Source organism: Falco naumanni, chromosome 1 (assembly GCF_017639655.2).
Source record: "Falco naumanni isolate bFalNau1 chromosome 1, bFalNau1.pat, whole genome shotgun sequence".
Lineage (NCBI taxonomy): Eukaryota > Metazoa > Chordata > Aves > Falconiformes > Falconidae > Falco > Falco naumanni.
The window spans coordinates 69972596-70000040 of record NC_054054.1 but is presented as its reverse complement, the minus strand read 5'-3'; the positions used below and the strand labels follow the sequence as shown (position 1 = coordinate 70000040).

General features: G+C 36.3%; 1 protein-coding gene across 1 annotated transcript in view; it reads right to left on the bottom strand.

Moving 5' to 3' along the window:
* Positions 1–355: 355 nt before the first annotated feature.
* Positions 356–27445, bottom strand: part of TACR3 (tachykinin receptor 3) — a 41047-nt gene continuing 13957 nt past the window's right edge. The window contains exons 2-5 of the mRNA XM_040582392.1: positions 24421–24609; positions 22825–22975; positions 3780–3976; positions 356–864 (exon numbers count right to left, since the gene is read on the bottom strand). Of these exons, the coding sequence (XP_040438326.1) occupies positions 525–864; positions 3780–3976; positions 22825–22975; positions 24421–24609 (877 nt within the window). The 3' untranslated portion in view covers positions 356–524. The remainder of the gene's footprint in view (positions 865–3779; positions 3977–22824; positions 22976–24420; positions 24610–27445) is intronic.

Sequence of the window (27445 nt, the reverse complement as noted above, 5' to 3'; positions counted from 1 at the left end):
TGTTGCAAACAGAGCTGAACTTCATTCATGTGAACATAATTTTGTCTATTTGCCTGGGAATAAGCCTAAATTGTAAATCAGTTGAATAGACTTGGGACTCATTAGGTCTTAATTTATAAAGGATATTTTTTTGGCAGCTCTTAAATAATTTTGTTACTGTAAGATTAATACTCATAATAGAAAACATTGTACATTTCAGCTTCAAGAAGTACAAGAGCCTGTTACATTTCAGCAAGTGAAACATAAATGCCACAGGTCAGATACAGTTAAAACAATTATTTTTTATGCCATTGGCTTATTTTAGATAATCACTACAAACATTACCATGTATAAGGTGCAAGTGTGCATTTGGACTGATGCATACATATATCTTCAGGTTCCTCTTTCTCTCCAAAGCAGAAAAGTAAATGATGCCTGAAGTCTCAGATTTTTATAGCTAGGGTTTATCAATGGAGTTACATTTGCTTTCCTGTGGTGTGAATATCTAGTCCCAAATTAGGAGAGCATTGTCCAGTGCTGCCCTTCTAGCAACTGTCACCATGAAATACTTGGGAATAGTCATCTACTGATGCGTGCAGTGAACTGATGAGGCTTGAGGCTGTGGAGACAGTCTTGGAATTCCTCCATGAAGAGCCATTGAAACTCATGTCCCTCAGAGCTTCTTTTTTCTTACGGCTGGTGTGGGTGTTGTCTCCATCATTAGTGTCGAACACCACTGTCATGCTGGACTCCATTCTGGACACAGCGTATAGGCTGCTTTGCCGGGTGGGATGAAACCTGGCTGACTTGAGCTCTAGCTCATCATAGCTGGACACCTCAATGAAGGGGCACCAGCGGAAAGCTCGCTTGAAGCCAGCTCGGAACCTGGGAGGAAAGATGCTTGGTGAAAGCCTGTGCTTGCGAGAGGCAGCCACAGGTCTTCACCTGAAAACGTATACTATGCTGAGTGGACACTAGCTCAACTAATTGTCTTGCCTCTAATCCTGCTTGTGGTGAAATCAGTGGAAGTTCACTTGACTAAATTCTGGGTAGGATAAAAAAGATAGTGGTAACATCTCATTTCTGTTTCTGACTTTCTATATACTTTCCATGCATTTTTACATTGGTGTTTTCCTGATACTCAATTTCCCTTCCTTTGCCTGTGCTTAAAGAAACAAACGCCAGCTTTCATAGCACTGTCTTCACAGAAATTGTTTTGATTTGGCCTATGATGAAATCTGCACCTTTTTAATTTTCTCTTGGCAAGAATTTTTTCTCTAAAATACCATCCTGGCTTCCAAATTCCAGTATCCCTTCTGTATTTCCCTCTCTGACAGAGATGCTTAAATGGGAATGATGTAATGACTAATAATTGTTGATACAAAATATTTGGAAAATCATTTGTAATAATGAAAGAACATCCTAGGAAGTTAAAAACCGGCTGTGAACAATGTAGAAATGGGAATTCTGAGGCTTTAGCACATTAGTGCTTGCAATATTCATACAGTATGATTTTATTTCAATTCAGAGGCAGAGATTTACTATAAATACTTTTTTGTGTGTGTTTCCAGAATAGGTTATATATATTAGAAAACCAACTTGCTGTGTGACCTGAAAAAGAGCACCTTTTCACATAGACCTAAAACTTATCAGACTTTCTCAATTGTCTTGCTTCTTTTTGTTTCAACAATCAGCTGGGTTGTTTATTGTGTCTGTAAGCCTTCTGGAGCAATGATTCAGCTACCAGAGTGATGACTGCAGATACAAATTTATCTGCATAAAAATGAGGTTTTCAGTGGAAGTTGGCTGATCTCACAGAAGTAACTTTCTTTCCTCCTCAATTTTTTAAGTGAACCACAGAGTTGTCACATGATGAAAAATGAGCAGGTAGCTTGCTATGCAGCATTTCTCTGTTTATATGCAATTATGAAAAAATATTGAAAGAACCTCTGATGGAAATGGATTTAGTGAAGGAAATTGTAAAAGCTTAACAACTTTATTATTTTATGTCTCACCTTCTACCCTCTTTCTCATTCAGGCATGTTTTTTTCTTCATCTTGAAATAATGCTCTCTTTATCTAGATACATAAATAGTATCCTAATTAGCCTGGAAGATGAGTCTAGGGGTAGGTGTTATAACTCTGTCTGAGACTAGATCCAGCAGCAGTAACAATACTGCACAAATTGATCTGACTCCCAGCAACAGGCTGTATTTTCCTCCTGCATGAAAAGGAAGTAGATGTTCCAGCTTCTTGATTTCAATATTGAACTTAATTACAAGAAAACTTCCACCAGTATTTCATTCTTGCATTAAATTCTGAGCAGAGTGACCTTCAGTCTGTCTCCAAATTGTGAAGTTTTTGTTGATTTGGGTTATTCTTTAATCTAGATGTTTAATTTTGCAGTGTATAAGTGTCAAAATAAGCCACATCAGAGATAGTATTTTTTTATGTATAATGTCTTTTGTAACTCTATCATAATAACTTTTTGAAGAAAATGAAAATATTTTAAAGGTTTTCTGGTAGTAATTGAGAACATGTGAGGACTGAATCTTCCTCACCTTTGATTTTACAGACACCGGATACCCTTTGAAATCTGATTTCTATTGAAATTAACGGGAAATTTGCCATTTGAATTAGGACTTATTTCTGGCATACTAAAACTATACCTCTTTTTTAACAGTTGTAAATAATCAAAAAAGGCAGAAGGCTGTATGTAATCAGGCATTATCTTGACATTTCAAAAGACTATGAAAGTTAAGCATCATAAGCTACCCTCATCAAGGAGGCAGACTCCAGTGTTTTTACACCAATAAAAACTCAGCAGGATTCGGTTGCTTCATTTTCTATATAGTCTCCTTTTGACAGGTGTTGCATGATCGTAAGTGGGGTTTTATAAGTATGTAATAAAATTGGTGTAAAGCTTGTCAGCAATTAAACTTGACACTGTCTGCTCATTCAAAAGAGATTCCAAATAATATTTAAGATTACTTATTCAATACCAATTCATACTGACTGAGTTTGTGAACTAATTCATTGATTTTGGTGGTCTTTATGTAGTAATACTAGAAGAAATACTGAAAAATAGAATGGCCAGGATGACATTTATGGCAAAACTTGTCCTACAAGCTGAAACGAAAAACATGCATTCATTCTGCAATCCAGTTGTCTCAAACTGAAAAATATCTGTAAAATCTCACCAAACTCAACAAATGAAGTGCCTTTGAAATTCAGAGCATAATACATTGCTATCAAACAGTACTGTAAATTAGTATTGAGTAATGAGAATATAAATATATTTTTTATTACCCTGTTAAAGACCTCAGAGCTCAGTAGAAATCTAATGGTGAGGTATAAAATACACAATAAATCACATTTTATATTATATTCTTCCAGCATTGCAAAACAAATTTGTGGATACAATCAGTTAGTGACATGCAGATTGCACTGTATATAGCTAGTGACTGTCTTTACATCTTTATTTTAATGTTTTGCAAGCCAAAAAATATTAAACTGCTATAGATTTTAAAGTTTGCATGTGGAAACAGGAAGGGTTGGTTTCTGAATACTGAATTTTGCTCTGAAATTTTAAGTAGACCAAAATATTTACTGGAAGTGTGCATTTGTTGTTTCAAGATTCATTTCAAGTACAAACCTAAAGGAAAGGGGTTTTTATGTTTGGTTTTCTTTCCCACTAACTGGAAACTATTCAAGCAAAAACTCTTTGTCTTTTATCCCATTTAAATCATTTATATTTTCATTGAAGTTATGCATACCAACTGTTTCATCACCAGCTCTTACCTCTTATTAAGGCAACAGTAGATAATGGGATTGTACATTGTGGAGCTCATGGCAAGCCAAAAGCTGGCCAAATAGATTTGCTGGATGTATTTCCACCGATTTAATTGTTGATAGATCCCAGTAACTATGAAGTAAATGTGATAGGGCAGCCAGCAGATGGCAAATGTCAGCACAACCACAATCATCATTTTTACCACCTGAAAGAAGGAAGTAATAATGCTATTTAATAATGTACATTAGTCTTTTTTGTTTGGACTAGCATTTCAACATCCATTAATGATTTTCTTACATTTGATTATTAGATTAAGTCAAATCAAAGATGAATATGTGATATAATTTTCTTTTTAATCTGACTGTTAAATTTCTAGTCTGGTTGTTTTTTTTTTTTTTTTTTTCTTGGCTGGACATCCTCCTTTTCCTGAGAAAAATAACATGAAAATGTTCTCTAAATTTATTTGTATTGATTCTTCCAAGTAATATACTTGCTTACTTATATTTGGCTATCTAAAATATTACTTTTTTGTCTACACCCAATCATGGAATAAGATTGCAGGGTGTACTGTTTGGACCTCATTTTGGCCTTTATTGACCCTGGTGTCTTTTTCTGTTGTGGTCTGCAAGTATATTCCTTGTCCTCAGTTATTAGATGTGATTTGAATAAACAGTAAGTTGTAGGAAATGAGCAACTGTAGTATCCTGTTTAATTTCAGAGGCTAACAATTTCCTTGGCTGGTGATCATTATTTGTTGTTTTCTGCAGGCATCATAACATCTGTTAGCTACCATAGTTTCCATTAGGCACAAAGGAAGAGAAGCTCCATTTGGTGCTTGACATATGAGAAGAAAAGTTGCAAGTCATGAAATACTTTCACTCCTGTCTTTCCCTCTTCAGCTATGCCAAATGCTAGCCCAGCTACCATTTTCAACACAGTATGTCACATGTTTACACAACAGATTTTGTTTTTGTAGGTTAAATGAAACTAGACATGATAGATCTGTGCTGGGAGGTCTCTTGTTCATTTGTACTGTGAATAGTGAGGAATAATAGGGATAATAGGGTTTGCTATCAACAGTTCCTTTCATTTCTCTGTACAGGGTGCTGTTTCCTACTGTCAGTAATTTTGTCAGGGAAAAAAAAAAAAGAACTGAAATTTCTTATACCTACATGCCTTAGGTTGATATTTTTATAAAATTTCAACTAATATAATTAAATAATTTTACCTATAAATGTTATGGTGTCATGCTTAATTCATATTACAACTTCCTGTGGGAAGAATAAAGCAATTTTTCATTTAATATTCATTTAATATATGGCACCAGTTTACAAGCTTTCCTGCTGTATGGGACTGTACTGTACAAGATTTTGTTTATGAGAATACTTATTATTACTGATACATATAATAACTTAAAAGATACAAAAGGGGCATCTGTCTACACATGCAATGACATTATTAATATTTGGTTCTTCTAAAGCATTTTTCGTCAGTTAACTGTAAATCGTTGCAGAGGGAAGATCAGTATTATTATAAGGGAAGGCAACACACCAAAGCACAGTATCACTTTCACCTTTGGTGACTTTATGCCGATATCTGGGACCGTACTGTATGTGAGGTGTTTTTTGGAGTAGGGAAGAGGTTGTGACTGTGTGTGAATAGACATTTCTGGACTAAATTATGTATCTGAAATGATGCCATAAAAATACATTGTCAAATCACAGACTATTGTTAAATGTCATGCCTTTTCTACTCCTTTGGATATAACTTCCACTATTCTTCTGCTGAGGATTTATGTCTCTGCCTTGCACACGTTGTACAGGTAGAAGACTTAACTCCATAGTTTTATCACAATATTTAAGCTCACTGTCTGCTGATTTACAGATGTGCTTTCCTTGTTACTGTATTTTTATAACAGTCAGGAATTGTAAGTATTACTTTAACACCATTCAGGTTTTCTCTAATTTCAGAACAGTTGAGTGTCTAATTACTTGCCTTGATACTTAATTAGCAAGTCTTGTAGTAACAGCTGTGTATGTGAAATTGTTCCTAGAATTATTTGTCATTGAAATATTATATGTACTAAATTGAGGGATATTTGTCTCCAAGTTTTCAAACGTACTAAATTGAGGGATGTTGTTTCCAAGTTTTCAAACTGTAATCAGGCAAATCCATATTTACACCGAACATTTAATCTGTGCAGTCCTTGAGAACTGAAACAGTAGAGCTTTCCAGCAATAAATGTAGTTGAATCTGGTTGAACGCTGTGTCACTCATGCCCCAGAGCTGCTAGAAAAAACAATAAGATTACAGGTTGCCAGTTTGGCATTCAAAATTATGTTAACACCATTTTCAAAAGAAAATTATTTGTCTTTTTTCTAACATCCAAACTATTATTGGCTGGTTTTCTGTGTTATATTAAAGGACAAGGCAAGCAGTGCTTCAAGAACTTACTTAAAGGTCTCTGAAAGCTAATAAACCTTCACAGTCTGTACAAATAATATTTTTTTTATTTCAACTGCTGCACTCAAAAATTAACACAAATTAATTAAATTTTGGTTTAACCCAAATGCAGTATTTCAGGTTTTCTTCAGGGAAAGAGAAATCCCCAAATAACTGTTTACACTATGACCCAAATAAATTCCTCAACTAAAAAAAATTTTGTCACAATTTCAGGCAATTCAATTCGTATTTCAAATGTTTTAATTTTTGTTTTAAGTTTTAAAATGAAAAATGGCAAATCACCAGAAAAATTACAGCTTTTCTGGCAAGGCTACTGTTTTGTTTAAAACAAAACATCCATCTTTAAAAACAGTGAAATTGGCATAAAATTTTCTTCTTGCTGTTTCTGTCTGGAAATCCATGATTAAATATAACATCATCATCATCCTGAAAGCTGAAATTTCTGAAGCAAATAGTTAAACTAGACAACAAGCAAAAGGTGATTTTAGATGACCATTAGTGTTTGATTTAATTTGTGAAGTAACAAATCACTGGAATGACAGACAGTAAAGCACACTACCTTCTTAATTATTCAGGTTTGCAGCTGTTTTACATAAATTAAAAAAAATACCTTAAAAGTTAAAGTATCATTTTTCTCTCAGATAAGCCTGCATCAGTCTGAGTTTCAATGAAGTGAAAAGCAATATACTGATATATATCTATTTAGGGGGAGACATGCAATGGGGTTTCCTTATCATGTGTAAAGTGTTTTTTCCTAGAACAAAAAAGTGCTAATTTTTCCAGCAAAAAGAGACATTTAAGAGAAGTCAAAGCTGTCATTCTTCCAAGAATTTATGAAGTACAGTGCACTCATTGACATATTACCTAAGGAGAAGATAAGTGAGATGTTGCAAGTCTGTGTGGCATAAAATTGTTTGAAACGGGGCAGTTACAGTTGAATATGAAGACAACCGCAGAAATTATGGGAAGAATCAGAAAGCGCTAGTCTGTCCTCGTTTCATCAGGTAAGGATGAGTATGTGTTGGCAGAAATGGAGGAAGCTGAAAAGGAGGGAGTTTATTCCCAATTTCCTTTCCTCTTTCAGAGACAGGCACACACACCAAGTAAGGCCCTACCATACAGTATGGTTGTAGTTCTTGTCTATACCCTTTGTCTTTCCAGTGTTATGTTTTATTTCTTGATCATCTAAATAACTGTGAACAGAAACAGATTTCAAAGTCTATAAAACCAGGACACCTTGATTTTACTTGGCATAACCCCTGATGAATGGGTGACAGTAAATGTTTCAGGTCAGTTAGGGCACAGGGAAAATAAGTGAAACAGGCCAAGTATGTATTTGCTGCAAAAGCCTGATTGTGTTGTCCCAGTACACTGTGATGTTTCACTAAAAAATTTCCAATGACACTTTGCAGGTTCAACTGCAGAGTATAAAAGAAAGCCTGTTTTGATTTTTTTTTTTTTTTGAGTTCTTAGACCTGTGGCTCTGACAATACAAAGTTCTTTTATTTTGTTTCTTTTTAATATGCCTGTTCTGCTTTATTTTTTTGGAGGTATTGCTATTTTTCAATTGTTTTCTCCTCTGTTCTGTGTTGCATAGAATTCATTAATAAGGGTTTGGTCTTGTACATTAGGAAACATTTCTAAAGCAACCAAACCAGAAAATTACTGAATTCAGCTGTGCTTAATGTCTAGCTCTGTTCCTGCCACCATTTCACCACAGAGCTTTCCAAAATGTGATTGGTGTGAACATCACCAACCTGTGTCCCAATGGCACTGTTTTCCCTGGGTGTTCTGCTCAATCTCCCTTTGTGTACTATGGGCAGCATCACCAGAGGAAAGGTGTTTTTTTTTGTTTTAGGAATTTTGTTAAAATTATATGTACTAAGTCTCTCAATTGTGCAATCTTTAGGCAAATCTTGAGGCTAGATTTGGAATATGATGGAAAATCAAAGTATTTTATATTTTTATTCTCATCAACATGTTCTGCCGATGTTGATGTACTTCTGCCTATGTCTATAAAAAATTATGTGCTTTAGAGTCTTGCCTGTTCCTTTAAATATTTCCTCTCTCAGTGAGAAGCATTCTTTCTTTAATGAATAGTATGTAATGAGGAAAAAATGTATTTAAAAGAACAAAACAAGTATTGTTCTTTGGAATTGGAGTTTGCAGGTTTGCCTTTGTTGTGAAACCTTTGAAGCAGTAAAAGTGAAAAGGAGCTACTAGATTCTGCTACAAGTGGAAGGAGCAGCGAATATGTGTGTTCGTCCCGTCTCTTCCCACCCACCACCCCTCCCATTTTTATATTGCATGAAAAATAGCTAGAAAAATGAATCTGACTTATAATGTAGCATTGAAAACAGCTCTTGAAAGATTAGGAATAAAATACGCTTTTCTGAGAGACTCAATTGCTGCTAGGGGGCTATAGCAATTCACAATTCAAGGCATTGATTTGCCATTAATACCTAAGACTGAGGCCATGCAATCACTTCCTTTTCAATCTGCTCTGCAGCTCCTTATTGCCTTTCTAAGTCATCTTTGATATTGCTACTTCTACAAGGTCAGGAATTTGGCTTCTGATTTCATTTGCACCAATATCACACACTATAGCTTCATCAGTTTCAGAACTTTTACTCCTAGGTGTTATGTAGATGTAAATGAAAAGCAAATACTTTAAGAACCCATACAGTGTAAGAATGTCTTTTTTTACCCGGTCATGGATATTATTTGTCCATGAATACAATGTAAACACAGTTCAAAGAGATCTCTGGGAGTCAAAATGTATTTCTCTTTCTGATCTGTGCTCTTTTGGAAGAAGTAAAATACCATACTAACATTGCACCAAGTATTTCTCCTAACATGTTAGGATGCAATCAATAAATCCATTTCCCAGGCTGGGGAACATACATGGCACTTGCACACTAAGCACCAGAGAGAAGGAAACACCGTTATGTCTTTTGCTTCTCCACAAAGCTTATTTGGAGTAGCCTATTTATCTTTTGCAGGAAAATTAGGATTCAAAGGTAACTTACTGGTACTAGTACAGAGGTAGGACTGAGTTCTGAGATACCAGGTGCTGTGGGTTTTCATATAAGTTGGCAAGCTCAGGGATTTTAACCCATAGAAAGAATATAGCTGAAGGAGATGCACATTTAGAAGGAGAAAGAATCAGAAAGCTTTGAAGTATTTCAGTCAGGTAAGGTACTTGTTAACTCCAGTGCTTGACAAATAATTTTATTCTTCTAAGTTACACTTCCCATCTATTTTTTCTCAATTGCTTAAAATAAACTGTTTTTCATTTCAGTTTTCATAATGCCTTGCTGTGGACAGAATTCACAATCACTTTGTTATTTAAGCTGTAAAGTTGAAAAATATATTCTGTTCCAGTAGAAAGTAGCTTTGGATCAGATTGCTGTCTTAAAAATGCTAAAATGTGGTGTCACCTCCCAAAGCAAGTCTTAGATACTGTAATTTTTAAATGATGCTTTTCTAATGTTGCATGGAACACAGCTTGACAGTGACTTTAAGAGTCTCTCAACATGCCAAGAAGTAGCATAAAAAGTTTGTTCTTTAGAAAATTAGTCCAAGTGGCTGTTGTGGGATTAGCATTACTGGATATGGTTATCCACCTGAAATCTAGTCCTGAAAAAAGGGAAAAAGCTGATCTAGTGCTTTTTTACTTAAAATTCACGCCATCACTTATTTTGCAATAGTTTCCTTCATGACCTGGAATGAGTGATGGGGTGCACATCACTTCCATACTGCCAAGCAGGGATGAGATTTGGTGTGGGGGATACAAGAGTCATATCTTCTTTTGTTTTCCCAATAAGAGTAGTTGGTTCTTAAGTCTACTTTCTGCCACAATTCTGAGAATGTTCTAGGACCTTTAATTTTCATTGAAGACTCTCCCAGAACCTTGCCAATGTTTTGAGACTCGACTTTTCCATATAAGACTTCAGATGGATTGACATATGTATATTTTTTTCTCTTGGAAACTAGACCTTATATTGAACAGTGGAATAAACAAAAAAGGCTATGCTGAATTATGCCAATTAATTATGCAAAACCATCCTTTCACATGATTTGCTTTATGTGGGCTCCTATCAATGGAAACTGCTCTCTTGAAACTAAAATGAGATGAGTACCTTTGCTTATCTTCAAAATAGGAGCAGGGACTCCTATTCCATATGGAAAGCCTAAAGTCTTTTGGCTTGTTTTATTTTCAGTTTATTCACTTAGGGGAATTAAATAAGTGATTTATATAATTGAAAACCATTCTAATGTTTACCATATTTCTCCATAATTTTGGCACAAAAATTTCATGGGAGTGAATGCAAATTATTTAATACATAGTTTGAAAAATGTCTTTCTTCTCTTTTCTGTTGATGAGAATAAAACTGTGTTGCCTGAAGGTGAAATTAATTATTTCTGGACTGTATTTGTTTAAAATGCATGGCAAAATTCTGCTCAGCAAAAAAACAACAGTTAAAGTTATTTTTTTATTACCATCATAATTATGGATTTGCAATGGTAGTAACATCTTCCCGTTCAAAGGCTGAAGCAAAAGTGTTTATTACCACCTGAAAAAACTCCCAACAAATGAATGATGTCCCTGTCCCCCAGTGTATTTTAATTTACATTGAGTTGAAAGGAAACTGTTGATGTCAGTGATGCTTGAGGTTTATACTTTGCATTTGATGCACTTAGTTTATTTTAGTTATTCCACAAATGACTGTACAAAGTGATGAACTTATTAGAAGTAGACTTTTAACACACATACAGAACATTTTGGAAATATGTAGGCAGTAAAAAAGTGGTATATGCGCTGGTCAATTATTCTTGCTAAAAAGTATCAGGAGTGTCATTGTCCTGACAGCATCTGCTATTTCTGCTTTTGTACAAACATTTTAGCATGGCTTCAAGTATTAAAGTATACACACTACTTGACCATAATGGTCAACACACTGATCATTACTGCACTGGTTTGACAGTCTCGTGGAATAAGGTATAAGCTGACCCATGCTGAAACTGTTTCCTAGGAAACCTGCTCCAAAGGCTTCAGAAATAAATGAAACTCTTTCTATCCACCCCAGAAAATGAGTAATGACATAATAGTGCTTTGAATAGGTTGTTTACAATGTTGCAGTACAGAAACTTCTGAAGCATAAAGTACTTGAGTTAAAGGATTAAATTTGTTAGGTGAAGGTCTCAGTAGACATAACATAGACACCCCTCTGTGTGTATGCGATAATTTTCACCTGGTTCTACGAAGCACGTTTGGAATATTGTAGGTTCTCTGCAGTTCAGCTCCTGCCACCATTTGTGAAGTCTCTGGGCTGTTTCATCTGGTTTCCTCTTTGTAAGTTTACACTGCAGCAGGAGTTTAGTGAGGTCTCTCATGCCACGTCGAACGGAAATAGTCACGTAGCCTTCAGCTTTAGCTCAGAAAAAGTTGTGCTGAAATTATGTTTTCTTTTTACATTAATAGCAACATGTAACGAGTGTAAAAGTGTGTAAGTGCAACACTGGGACTGCAGTTCTGCTGAATATACAGCGCTCGGCAGTGTAGTTTTCCAAGCTGACCTGTGCCAGGTTTCCTGGACTTCTCACCACACAGGTGTTGGGCACCATTCCAGAAAGCTCAACAGACTCAAAAGTCATGCTAAAATCAATCTGTTCATGATTTCCCTACAGGGACTCGATGAGGAAGTAGCTTCTTATGAGCTCTCTCTTACCTGTGTGTATGTATGTATATATACACACATGGAAGGCTATGCGTGTGGCCCCTATTTTGTATGTGTAAGGGGATGACTTTGACTGCAGATTAGATGAGACAAAAACAGAGACAACAAAAGACCTTTTGAGGTTTTCAAGATTTGTTTGTATGTGTTGGCGAAAGAATTCTCTTAGAACTTAAAGAACAAACTGTCTTGAATGTAGGATATTAAGGTTATCTGTCTGGAGGGTCACGTCTAGAACTTGGGCAAAGCTATGCAGAGGAAATGAGGGCTGTCTTAAAAAACCCAGCCAACTCCACAGTTTTAAACATGGAGATCATAATCTCCATGCTTAACATGTAAATTCTGAAAACAGGACAGATTTGGTTTTCATTTTTCTTTCTGGTAGGTATCTTGGGTTTCTTATTAAGGAATGTGAATAGCTCAATTCAGCAATGCATTTAAAACCACACTGAGTTCAGTAACGGTTGAGCAGTTAGTTGAAATTTTTGGTCCATTTGATGCAGTGTTACTTCCATTCTGAAAAATGAGACATTACTAAAGAGAGATTTTTGCCCTAGGACTGTGACTAGGCTTAATATTTCACATGAATTTTCTGCCACAAGGGATGAGAAATACTGAAATACAGAGGAGAAACATCACAGAGATTATTGGTGCACAGTCCTGAGCCTACTCACTGACCATACGGAACCAGTCTGTTAACTCTGCCCCTGACCTGGAGTTGTTGCCAGCCGTTCTATAAGAAAGTTTTAAGCATAAACCATATATCAGTCTGTCAGTAAATACTTAACATGTGCAAGGTTTATTCATGGTATAAAGCCATTTTTAGACTGTACTGTTCTTTTACTCCCCTGTGGTTGCTACTTGAGGCACGGACACTGAGTGTGGAGTGATGTTTTCACAGTTCATAGCTGAGTTTTAGGGAAACTTGAGACAATGAATGGATGCTGGTACTGCTGCTGAGTGTGCTGTATCTATTTGGTAGACAGAGAGCAAAGCAGAGCAGCTTTCAGTGATTTCATTATATTTCACTGTTTTAATGCTGTTCACAAAATGATCAGGAGGTCTGACTTTATTCTTACCTCAATAGGAAAACCTGTTCAAAATGTGGGCAAATTATTAAAAAGAGAACAAATTCCCAGAAAATAAAATCCAGAAAAGGAGAAAGGGTGATGCTTGGTTTTCTGAAGTTCTAAGCCCATGAAATAGCTCTGTAAAAAAATATTTTGTCTTCAACATGCAATGAAAATAATTCCACAGTACCTCATGTCCCAGTCTTTCCCTGGGCAACTGCTAAGCATGTGAAGAGTGAGTCTACAGAATGAAAATCATGATACACAACATTAAGAATTACTTTGCTCATTCCCTGCGTTTTCAGTAGGTATTCAGTCCGTATACTCAATAACAGGAAGAGTTTAACAGAACTTCTTAAAAATTAAAAAAAAGATTTCTCAGATTATTGGTTATGTTGCCTCGTAGTGCTGGAAAAAAGCCTCTCTGTGTGTATATGTTTAAGGAGGGGGTCAGACATTATCATTAATGTGTTGATTGTGCAAGAAATTAAGAATTTAATTAATCGTAAAGAAAAATGTCCAAATCAAGTTTTCCTGTCACTACTTTGTATTGCTGAGATTTTAATAGCTGTGGGAATGTATCACTGATTAAAATAGGAAAAGATATCTTCTGCTAGTGTTTTCACTAGGCAGATATTTGTATGATATTCTGGCCTTTATTACCCTTTAGAAGCTTTTGTTAAGCTTAGAAGAATATAAGGTTAAAAAAACCTCTGTTCTGCAAGCTTTTAACTGTAGCAGCAATTACTTGCAAGTAGTGACTTTTACTATTGTGTTAATAGCAATCTGGTGAGTCTGGCAGGGTATCTGTTTTTATGGGTATGGGACAACTGCTCAAAATATTACCGGAACACTAACCTGTGCAGTCTGGTTCCATAATCTGCTTCACGACCAGTACTGACTCACCCGTGCAGAGCCAGAGAAGAAAAACAGACAGAACTGCCATCAGTGCTTCACAGGAAGCATGCTGCATCCCCTGGTCTAACTTCATCTACAGTGTTACAACACCAATTTTAGGCATGTGTAACAGTTGGTGACATCAAGCTCCAGCTTTATTAGGATTGGTTTGCATTTACCACATTAACAACGATATTTCCTACTTCCCATAAATTGTCAGACTTAATGGTATCATAGTAAGAGGTGCCCTGAAGCAGAATCGGAGAAAACCTGTCTTTAGCTATTTGTACAAGTAACTTTTACCTGTTGCATTTCATTACTAAGCATGGTTTGGGAAACACTTACTGGGAAGGTAGTGGAGAGAAACATTTTTTATTAGAAAGTATTAATACTAACCTTTCTCCAAATCAGGAGATACTCTGTGTCAGTCTTGAGGTCAGTCTCATTTAGTGTATTTACTGAGGAGTTTAGTAGAGGAGAATAGGAGCATGCCAAATATGTTTGGTGAGAACACACTTTTGTGCAGCTTTGCTGTGACAGAGGCATAGCAGAGGAAGAACTTGGGAACTGCAGGAGCAGAAATGCGACTTTGAAGTGCTAATCGCATACTTTGTGCAGTATCTGTCGTGCTTGTGTTTCTAAGTGTGGTTGTGACAGTGACAGATATCACAGAAACTGCTGCATTGGTACTGTGCTAGTTTTGGGATTGTTTGGCACTGTTCTTCCATAGGTAAGATCATACTTGGAAAAATTCTGTGATTTGCTGAATTAAGAACTATAAACATTTTTTGCTGTGGGTTGTGGAATGAACTGTTGTGAACAAGTGAGGAAGGTACAGATGTACTGATTCATTATAGCATGACCAGTTCATCAGTTTAATGAAAAGAATAAATGAGATATTAAGATGTTCCAGATGAGGCATTTTCAGCGGAGACAGGAAAGTGTTATTACCACTGTGCAGGACCATGGTGAGACTTCATTGCTGGTGTTCCTTGTCTGGTTTTGGTCACTTGTTGCATACAGATGTTGTTACTTAAAAGAAGACCAGAAGCACTTGTTTAATTAATGTAATGAATGTAAGTGAAGGCTGAGGTAGGATATGGCTATAAAAACATCCGTAGAGCTGGCACTAGTGAGGGTTAATAGGTTAATTAGTTAAGCTAACATAAAATAATGGCATAAATAGAGCTGTACATAAATAAATTTAGCCTGGGAACCCGAACTCTAGAAGCGGTGAGATTTTTAGAACACTTTCCATTACAGGTAGCAATCCAGAAGGCAAACTGGTTTTAAGATGGAGATTTGAGATGATATCAGAGGAATTCAGTTAGGGTTGACTGTGATGACTCTTGGGTTCTGAGACTGGTTCCTGTCCTGTTTTTACTTACCATTTTAATATTGAAAGAGACAAACTGACACTCAAGGACAAGTGGAGTGTCAAGAAATAGAGAAAGCTCTGGACACAGTTCAACATCTTCCAGTGTCTGGAAAACAAGGCACAGGTTTTCTTTTGGAGGAGCCCTTAAAAGCTCCTGAGAATTCCTTCTTCCTGAGTTGTTTTTTCTTTAAGCAAGAAATGTGACAATGTCAAACACTGCCACAGATAAAACTGGTGTTTAAAACCTGCTGTGTCTCTTTGATACGGAAATCTTCAAATGGATTTTGTTTCTAGAGTAGTGTCACAAAATATATACGACTAGGTGCAGCTAACCTCAATGGACACTGATGTGGAAGTATGAAATTGTAAAGTTAGACTATTTTTATGGTAGGGAGGACAAAAGGAGAGTTAGAGCTAATCACTTCAGAAACTTTTAGTTCAATTCTTTGTATTTCACATAGAGGAAAGACATTGTCTGAGCGTAACAAGCTGCCACTTCAAGTGGTATTTTTGTCACATCTTTATCTGCCTAAGAAATAAAACAGTGGACATTTCCACTTAAGCACTGGAATTATTAAAAGGCATTTCTGGTTTATTTTGGTTGTTGACTAACAAAAAAGCAGTGGAATTTACGGAACTGGTGGTAGCTGGGGTAAATTGTCCTTCAACCTGATATTACTCAGTCTTATTGCTTTCTGAATGTGCTGAACAATGCTTGCTAAATTTATGAATGGCTGCACTGAAGTACAGCTGTGATTTTCCACCATGATAAAGCCTTGGCTCACAAGGTGCTCATAATGCATCAGCATTTAGGATAAATGACAATTTAACTGTAGCTGTATGAAATTTCAGATACTCAAACAATATAGCTATCCATACAATATAAGCCATAGTGCTATGTCTATTAGATCAGTGAGACCATTTGTTCTTAAAATAGGGTTTAATTCTCCAGCTCCTCTTCTCTGTTGCCTGTGTTCTAGTGTTCCCCTATCTTTTTCTCTCCATTTTATTTGCATTGTCATTCTCTGCAGAATTGAAGAGTATACCCATTTACAGAAAAGAATTAGTGATGTACAGAAAAATAACACAGGCACCTATTTTTGGCAGGAGGTATATGTTATGCATGACAAATTGAATTTCTGTATTGCGTTACCCCATGACAGAATGGGTAGGTGGTTTCATTTATCACTCTCAGAAATGTAGAATCAACCAAAAGGAAGGGGTGCCTTCCCAGGAGGAAAGGGCACGTGCCCCTTTGTGTATGTTTGCACGGTTCTGGAGCGGGCTTCTTGTCACTTGTAAGCAAAGTGCTCTTGCATCACCATGGCAGTCATTTTTGTTCATGAAGCATAAGCACAAATGAATCTCCCAGGTGGAAGCATTCATGCCCCATGAATAAATAAGTAGTGGGAAAGGCACGATGGCAAAGTAAGTCTCTTTTGCAGTCTGCTGTTACATGGCTGATTTGCATGAGCTGTAACCCAGATGCCTTCCCCCTGTATCTGTGCGCTCCAATATTCGGTTCTCCCTGCACACATAACATGGAGAAGTGAATATTTAGATGTATTGAAGCCTTGGTAGACCATTATCTGAACAAAGGCCAAAAAATTCTGTGGTTATTACTGTCTGACTTTTAAAAAACATTTGTAGGTGATGACTCAGTATAAACTAGGGTGTCAACTGTGAAGTCTGTAGTACAAAGCTGTGTTAGGGTCGTTCATTGCAGCTGGTACTTTTAATGGAGTTTATCAGGATATATTGACTTTCTATTCTATTAAACTGTTTGACTCCCTTATGCCATTTTGAAAATGGAATATAATATTTAAGTTATTAAAGATTGGAGTGCTGGTCCTCATACTGGGAAAATCTAGAAGATGGGTTGCTTAAACAGCTGGGAAGGTATTAAACTTACCATGTCTTTATGCAGTCCCCTGGGGTAGCAATTATTTTCCAAGAAGTCTGAACAAATGTCTAAGATAAAGGTGGAGTTTCAAAATGGTGTTAGTAGGAAATAGGAAGTCACATGCAAGAAAATCCTTGGACCCAGAGTGTCAAAACATTTTGTTTCTTATGACTGGATGCAAAATTTCACCTGAGGTTTTATGAATGGGGCAGTATCTAGTCTGTCTGTCTAGACTGAGTGGTTGTTTGTTAACAATAAGGATCTTTGATTTCAGAATTACTTACCATCTGATACGTGAATTTATAGTGTAATATTCTCATCGCCTACTTTTGATGAATAAGCTTTGAATGATGACTATGGTATTGTTTTTCCAAATCTGTGTCAGCCTTTGTGGGTGCTCATAATTAATTCAATGTTCCAAAAGTTTTGGTGCTACACTGTAATATTTTGGGCTTTGACTCGCTTGCCTTTTTTTTTTGTTTTATTTTATTTTAATTTAACAAAATGTGTTGCTTAATGAACTACTCCGTAGTGAAACAATTCAGCTACTTTCTTTCATCCTGATCTGGTCAGCCACCATTTAATGCCAGGAAAAGTATTATTATTTCAAACTAGTGCTTTTCTTATTTTGTGCAATGTAGTATAAAATGTATATTAACATGATTTCATGTCATGTATCCATATGTGGTAAAAAAAAAAAAAAAAAGGGAAATCTGCCTTTTTAGTTGAACTAAAAGTCAGTGAGAAGGTAGGAGCTGTACTGCTGTGTAAAAAAGGAACATAAAGACATAGAACAATTGCTCCTGGATCAGGCATTTGTCCATCTACGCTACTATTCTGTCTCTGACAGTGGCACTAAGAGGTGCTGTTTAGGGAGACCCCATGAACCTGGCCATTTTCCATCTTCTATTTTCCTAATACTCCCCCAGCATCCAAAAACTGTATTAGAGAGGGGTGCATCCCTGCTTCATTCTTTCAGTATCTATTTATGAATTTATTGCCTGTTAATTTGCCTAATCTCTTTCTGAAACTTCTGAGATCATAGCACCTGACAGGAGCCTCAGAAGCTCTTTACCAACCCTTAAACTATTCTTACTTAAAGCACTCTCTTCTACCTGCTTTAAAGGGAATTCTTGTAGTTCTCCTTTAAAGGTAGTGCTCCTCTTAGTTCTTGTGTTTCAGAATTTGGTGACCAACAAACAGTTCTTCAACCAATTTATCTACCACCTTCATGATTCTGTAAACCTTGATCATCTCATCCCATGTCCTCCTGCTCACTAGGTCATTTTAATCTCTTCATAAGATATTTGGTCATTTTAGTTGGCCTTTGGACTTTCTCTAAATCCATGAAAGGAAAAAAAAAAAAAGGATGGGTGGTGGGTGGGTGGGCAGGGGAACAGAGAACAGAACAAAAGAGAAGTACATGTGTGAGTGGCTACGTGTGAAGTGTTCATGCAGTGTTCCTACAGATGTTTGTTCAGATCCTGTCCTGTTGCTTATTCCCATAGCCTATGAAAGTGGGGAAATATTTCATGTAACTGTTTCAGAAAATTATTTAAAATTGTTGGGATGCCATTTTGTAATACTTACTTGTGTCCTTTAAGACTTCATCTGGATATTTTTGTTTATCTAGTAAAAGGTTTTCACACAGTAATTTTGAGTGATTTTTGAGTTTACATGTAACCATTGAGTCTGACTTGGAAGTGTCCCCTGCTGCCTTACTTGATTTGGCTTCTTTTCAAATTCTTATTCAAAAGTGGTTCTCATGACATCATTATTCCTACAGTCCCACATTGTTTTGAATATTATTTTCTTTTCAGATGGAATTCTTAAGTTTTCTACTTTTTAATTTTCTCCCCTACTGTGTTGTATATACTCTATTAACTAATTAAATGGATGCATTTGGCTGTAAATGGATGTGGGATGTCTATTTTTGCTCTCAAAAAACCCCCGCAACACACATACAACTTCAAAGATTTCCTTATGTAGTTACGGTGGTAAACCTGACCATCTCTGTAGTGATTCCTACAATTCCTACTAGAAAATATATGGGGCTTTTTTCCGGTTTTTACATGCAAATACACACCAAAAAAAAAAAATTAGAAAAATGTGGATTTTAATCATTCTTCATTGCAGTAAGAAGCTGAGGTGACACCTCAAGCTGTGCTAGGAGAAGCAAAGAATACAGGCAGAGGCATAAGTATGGAGGAATCATGAAAATTGCTGAAAAAGATGCACAGTGACATTATCATAAACTTAATAGTTAGAGGTAAGTGGAACTGTAAGGAAAAGGTATAAAAGTTAAGGAGAGTATTTTCTGTTCTCTGTTATTCCTATTGGGACAAGGCAATGGCATCTTCTGTTGAGAGAAACGCTATTTTTTCAGAAGACAGTTGTATCAGAACTGTGTCTCTTGACAAAGACAACAGTAACTGATAGATTTTATTTACAGTACACAATTATCCCCTCTTACAGGTTAATTGAAGTTGGAAGAGGTTAGATAGAAATAATATAATGTGGAGACAACATCTGAGAGCAAGTCTGTATTTGTGGTGAATTTATTTTGGCCTAGTAAAACTGGTAGTAACATTATGAGCCACCTATATAAACTTCAGTTATGCAAGACAGTATTGAAACTGTAATTCCGTCTTGTGAAAATTGAAATTGCAGGAGAATAAGTGATGTTCAGTTGAGCATCAGTCAGTCTCATGCCAGAAGCTTTAAGAAGAAGGGGCAATGACTGCAAAGTCCCCACGTGTAGTGAATGTTCAGAAGTTCAAAAGGCTGATGTCAGGCAAATTTATAAGGGTCAGTCCCTGAGACATTTGATCTGTCAAAAAAAACCAAAACCACCCAACAAAAAAACAAACAAAAGTGGTAGTAGTCTCAACCAATCCGGAATTTCTAAAAATGTCAAGTCTTTGACCATTAAAGATGCTAAGTATGACTTTGTGTTGCCCAGCCTGTAGTACATACTGTGAAATTCTATGAATCCTTTGTTCTTTGATGCTTTCAGAAGGATTCAGGGTGCATCACACAGTCACATATACAAAGTGATGAGTCTATCAAACTGTTAACAACTTTCACAAGCTACAAATCTTTTCTTGTCAAACATCATTTCTTTTAAAGGTCTTACCTTAATTAATGGTTCACTACCTTCTTAACTTTAAATACCATTTCAAACAATCCTAATCAAACATCCTTTGCACTGTGATATTGCATAATATGAAACATGCAGTCAGCTATTTTATTTCTCCTTCATTTATACTGCACAGACTTTCCATATATCTAGATATTTGCATGCTAAATAGCAAGAAAACCAGGTGATTTCTTTGCTTGAATAAAGGAAAAGCAATAACTCTGTTATCAGAGGCAGGCTGAGTGATAGCTTTTTTTTGATTCCACTCTCTTCATCTCCATGAATGACCAATTATGATTAATCTTTCCAAATACCAGTTACTTCATGAATCCTGCCAGAAAGCACAGCAGTGGAACTGAAGAGCTGTCATGGTGCTCTGCCAGTAAAGTCGCTGATGCAGGTACAATATATCTGCACATAATTCAACCCCCTTGTTGCATGTGTTGAAGGCATGCATTCCAGTACTGTCACATTCAAAAACCTTTAATTAAGGATGTTACTCCTTGTCTCTTGGATATATTTAGAGTTCCAAAGAGGTGTTTTTTTAACGTATTCGAGGGATTTAATTAGACCCTTCATAGCATATAGTAAAATCCAGCTTTTGTCTTCAGAGGTCTTTTGTTTTTATGACATAGGATGTTTATTTTACTTAGTCCTTATAATAACAGGTGCTGAAGTTCGGGGATGTCCTGGTTCTCCAAATTAGCTCTTAATAGTTTTGTTTCTACATCTGCTTTTGCAAAATGTTACAGAAGATGATTCCTTGTTTTGCCTTTACAATCAGACCCTGAGCACCCTCAACTAAGTATTTGCTTCCTTTTTTTCACTGGCTGAAAGGGCAGTATTGGTGATAGCACAGCTAATTGACTAACGCAATCTTTTTCCACTTATGCTCCATAGGAAAGGTAATTTTGTAACTTTGAAAATACAGTTTTGGATAAGTGATGACATGCATGGCAAAGACTGTAATGGTAATGTTGGACTTCTATGGATAAAGATAAAGAGTTAAATGCTGGTGTTTTGAAAGATTTCCAGCATTTCTGGAAATCAGTTCAATAATTTCACTTTGGGGCAAATATGCAAAACATACTGGTTAGTTTGCTATGATGATTTTTCATCATTTTCTCTCCGTTCACATTCCAAATAATCTATGAAGTGTTACAAGGCAACAGTAGTGATAATACCAGTCAAACTGGATTTTGCTTCCTTAACAGAGGCTGGCATTTTGCCCACTTAAAAAGAGCTATGTAAAAGCAAAAATAAATAACACCTTTCACTTCATATGAGGCATTGCACATTATACTGTAAAGCTGTTTAGCCATGTCTACAGTTCTGACAGCTGAAACATGCCATAGAAAGTTTGCACTTGTCTCTGTGTCTGAAAATGTATGAATGAGAAAATGATCCTAATCTTTCCTTCCATAGATACTTTGCCGTAATAACTTTCTCTGTGTGGTGTGTGTGGGAAAAACATTCTGATATTCCTGGCAGCATCCTGAAAGAAATGGAAACATTAGTGTTCTCCAGCATTTGCAAAAGATCTCCTGTTGTCTCAGGACCCAATACGCTGTACTCTGCTATTGCTACAGCGTGGTAGCATATACTGCTGTTCAAACCTATTCACAGTACCAGGAAGCAAACAGCAATTGAAAATGTGCTTATTATTGTGAGTTAAAAAGTCCATGTTTTGGGTACCGTTTTTTCAAATCCAAAAGGTTAAATGCATTTTAGTATGAAAAAAAGTCAGAAACTAATAGCAGAAGGGCTACTTTATTAAAGAAGAAATGTTAGGTTCTGAAAAAGAATGTTATAAGAAAGACACCTTCATGGCACTGCAGCACCATGAAAACTGAACTGGAAATAGTCAAATAATGGTTTCATAAGCAATCCACAGCCTTGTTAGATTTGGCAATACTTACAGTGAAAAAGATTGAAAGAAAATAACTGGGAAAAAATAGTTTGTATTTCTCACCAAATTCATTGATATAAAACCTAAATTATTCAATATGAACAGGCTGATCAGCACTTATCTCAAAGATGCATGGGCCTTAATCTACTGAAAATTACAGCAAGATTCACTTTTCTTTCAGTAGGATGAGAATCTGGCCTAAAAGGACCTAATGGTCCACTAGCCCATTGTTCAAAACTCAGCATTTTAGCTCTGTAAAGGCTAAACATTTGGGCCTAATTTCTACCTATCAGGCACAGTATATGCTGCTGCATGTGGAGTAAGACATTAAAATCCAAATGTTACCTTCATTTAATGACAAACAGTAAATTTACAGAAAGAATAGCTAGTGAGCATAGAAGACAACTTGTCAAACAATTTTTTTATTGGAGTAAATCTCTCATCACTGTTATTTCAAGTGATTTGGTGTTTCTGAAGGACTGAACTGTGATACTTTGCAACACAATTGCAGATGATGTTACCAGGATTTACTTAGTGAGATTTAATGGAACAGTACCTTTCTTTTAGCTTTGAGCTGCTCGTGGTATTTGTCAGATGTGTCTCCTGGTATTTCTCCTCCCCAAAGGGTAATCCCCACTATGGAATACGTGATGCCCATGATAAGCAGTGGAAAGCAGTAGACCAGCACAATCACAATGACATGATACCTGCAATGAAAAAGCTTGGTAAGTGCTTTCAGAGGAGCTGTAACAATGGAATGGGCTGCTAAAAGTCAAGAGTGCTACTGTAACACAAAGCATGTTTTATGTTGACTGGCTAGTCCTTGGTGTTTTCACTGTCTTTTTGAAAGTCTTGAATTGCACTGCAAATTTATTTACATTTTAATGCAAGAAATGTATGGTGTTTCTGGTGCTGATTGTGAACTTGCAGTAGCATAGATCAAGAATGTCTCTATAGTTAATCATAATTAGTGACTGCAGAGTAAGGCATGTCTGTTCATAACTAACTGAATTGATTTAACTATTGCACAGCCAAGTATTCTAAGGGCAAGCTAGGAATTTTGTGCTCTGCTCTGGACCATAAATGAAAGAGGAAAATAAGTATTCAAATGGTATGTTTACACAAAGGCCCTGGCAAGTGGCCTGTGTTACCCAACGTACTTCATACGGCAGATCTGTTGCATGTAGGCAGCACAGATCTGTTGCCTATGTGCAACTTAGTCATTGCTGCTGATGTAATGATGGGAAAAAAAACCCCATAACTTCTTCTGTCTCCTGTTAGTTCCTGGTTAAATGCCATCTTCAGATAAAATCTCAGTGAATGACCAGTGAAGAATCCCCAGCTGTCACTGAGAGTGACCTTTTTGCCCTAAAGAGAAGTATCTGTGCATGGCTCCTAAAAAGATAAAAATTACATATGACCAGAGCCTCTTTCACCTGCCTGAAAGAGAACAAAAGGTCAGATTTGATTCTGGATGATTACGCAGGCTTTCAGTCTTGAACGTACAGTTCATCTTAAATGCTAATGAAGACATGAAAGGGCAGATAATGTTTCTATGGCTAAGTAACCACTTATTCCTAATTCTGCCAGAGGGACAAACAGGATATATTCGATTTAATTTACTGTTATTCTACACTTTCAGAAAATGGAACCAGTTATAGGTTTTACAGTTTTCTTACTTAGATTGATATCTGAGATAAGTAATTGTGATAGTATAATGGAATGAAGTGGGAAAATACAAACTTCTCATGAAAAGATCCAGAGAAAAAAATCTCATTAGGACAAGGAGAAGCTGGAAATACTTGTTTTCCTGATTAGGATGAAAAGGAAGCTTGATTTGAATTGCATGTTTTGTTCCAATTTCTGACCATCTCTGTCTGTAATGAAGTAGCCATCTCAAGTGAAGCAATGATGGCAAACATGCATCACAGGATAGAGAACACTCATAGAAGTGGAAGAGAATAAATGTATTCCACTCATCACTTAAAATGCTCTATCTTCCCAGCTTAGAAAACTTGCTTTACATTTCTTGGTGATCAATGCTGTTAGTTATTCTGCATGTAGGGTATCTACATGATACTTTGCAGCTTCTGCCAAGTCTATTGCAAGTGTAGACACCAACATGCACAAGTTTAAAAGAACAAAAGCTTACGTAAAGTGCTGTTTTGGACCACCTGGCCACGCTACATAGCAAAGAGTTCTCCCAGGCATCACCTTGGTTATGGAGTATAGGCACTGGGGAAGGGCTAACAGGAAAGCCAAAATCCATATGCTCCCAATGACCACCTTGGTAGCAGTTGCAGAGAGCCTAGGTTTCAAGGGGTCAATAATGGCCATGTACCTGTAAAAGAAAGAAAAACCTGTGCATAAGAAACTTTCAGAAATTAGGATGTATCTAAAATCAACTAAAGCTTAAGGTTGGGAGTAGCATAAAAGCAGGGATATTTGTCTTCCTGGTGTTCTGATGGCGTTGTGCTCTTTGGGTGGTTCAGCCCCCATGAAGGCAGTGCTATAAGAAAAAGAAAGTTCATTGAATATTATTTTGAAGCTGTGGGACACCCAGTTCACCACGTGTATACCAGCAGAACAAATATTTCTCAAAGAGTTAGTTAATCCTGTTACTGCACAACAACATAGCTGGATCCTTTGTTACTCTGCTACATAAAACAGGATTTATCTCTAATTAAAAAATTAACAACCAAGCTGTCAGGATTATTAGTCATCTGTCCAAAAGCTAGAGGAACATGAAAAGTCTGCATGCATCTATTTCAGTAGACATAGACTGACTTCAGATCATCTGCCAGAGAGACCCAGACTGCAACTGGTTCATAAAGAGATTGAGAGAGGATCCATATGAGTGTTTCCTTGGGCAACGTAGAAACCATAAAAGCACTAAGAGAAATAGATGCATAAAGCATGAAAACATCTCATTTTCTCTCTCAGTTCCTGTCTTCTCAGGTAGAATAGCATTTTTCTTGCTGCCCTATAATTGTCTTGGAAATCCATGTATGCTGATAACTTTAAAGAATATGCAACAACTCATTAAAAAGTAATTACAATTTAAAAGCTTAGCAAAAAAGAGCAACAGGAAGGCATCAAGACAGTAAAAGTCTTGGGTTTTGTCTTTTGATGTCTGTTATAGGTGCAAAGAACAAAGGAAATAGAAATTTTGTATTATATATATACTCCATATCACATAATTAATGTGGTTTTCACATATTTCTTAGCGTGACTATTGTTTTAATTTCTGGGCTAAAATCTGAATTACTGTATTTTCCACCAACTTCCCTGGTCACACTATTTTGTTTCATTTAACAACAACCAAATAATGCCTTGCAAAATCATTAATAATATTAATTAAATAAGAATACTATTCAGAATTTCTTCCATTATTAGGGGAAATGCTGATAAGCATCAGCCAGGATCACATCTAAAGAAATCTGTGTGCTTCCATAAAACCAGGGATATACTGACTATATATACATCCGCATTATGTTACCAATATAGCATACTGAATAACTAACTGCATGTTCTTTAATCTGACATCCTAATGTTTTCCAAAACAACACAAGGAAATGGTTTTTAGATTAATATTTTGCCTCAGATCCAGAGGGTTTCCAAAGTATATTAAAAAAATCCTTTTATTAATGATTGAAACATCATGCTGTTTGTGAGTTAATGTAGGCGTTAACAGATCAGCAATTTAAATGAAGAAATTTCCATGGGAGTATTCAGTGTATCAGTGCTTATTCAGGAAACTGAAGATCTTCCCTTCTGCAGTCATTGGTAGCACTGACATTCTGCACTATGTTTCCCAAATCATTGCTTTTCTGAAATCAGAATTAGAATAGCAATGATTTAGAAGCTCCTCAGGAATAACACGAGCAAGTCAAAAGGAAACTAACAAAACTGATTTTTTTTTCTGTGTTTCCTTGTGTTTTTTTTTTTTTTTTAAATTATATGAAAATGGCTGAAGCAGATAGGAAACTGGGATGAATATGAAAACCGACTTCAATGTTTTATTAATGAGAGTTTTTGAAATTTCCAGGAGAATGTCTGGATCAGTTTCAACAGTTTGTAATCAATTACAGGGATTAGTACTAATTCTGGAAGAAGCAAACTAATTGCCAAAGAATAATTCTGGCCCGGATACTTTCACTAGCTTTCACAGTACACGTGTCCAGTGATCTGATCATCTTTAACAAGATTATTGGAGTATATCAGTGGTTTCCCAAAGGTCCTCTTTGTCTCCATTGTACATCTCCAGTGAAGACTTAGTAACTGTCTTTGTTCCTGTCTGTTTCAGGTTTTAAACACAGAAAGTAATACCACACCTATTCCAGCCTACATTTGTAGAGGCAATATTTTCAGAACTTTCCGGTATTGCTTCCCTCCTTGTGTCATTTGTAAGTTCTAAAGGAACTGCAATAAGTAAAAGATGTACTACGGCTCTTCATCTAATCTTTCTCTACATTTCTTCTTCATATAGGGATGGATTGGGATAGATTAAGAGACTATTTTCTGCGTGGAAATTTATGTAGACAGTAATAGGCATTGTATGGCAGGACTGTGGGAAAAAAATCACTTTGTCTTATCAGCATTTGTAGGTTTTGTGCTGTTGTTGAGACTTCAGGTGTTGCTGCGGGGCTTAGAAGTTGTAAGATCAGTTTACTTCACGCTCACAGAGAATGAATTATTTTGTAGGAAAGCTTGCATAAATTAATAGATCTTATGCCAAAATGACACTAATATGTGACTATTGCTATTTTTCGTGTCTATGTTTGTCCTTCCAACATTCAGAGATAAAAAAATTTAAAGCCATTCATGATGTTTACTTTTTGTGTTCTCATCTTCTGCCTTGGCTTTAGATCATGAGAACCCTTCCTATACTGCTAGGTGACTGTCTGCACCTGTGCTTCCAACCCTAGGCAGGATTTGAATTGAACTCCATTGAAATCAATGGAAAATCTGCCATTGGTTTGAATCAATCTGGGTTTTGCATGAGTAAGTTCTGTTCTGCTGCAATTAGAAGAGTAGCACTCATTTAAAATGAAGGAAGGTGTGACATGTCCTAATTGTTACAGTATATACCTATGTTCTAAGCAGATTTGGCCGAACATTTTTAGGTACAGCTACAGGACAGTAACAATAATATTCATAAGATAATGCCCCTGATA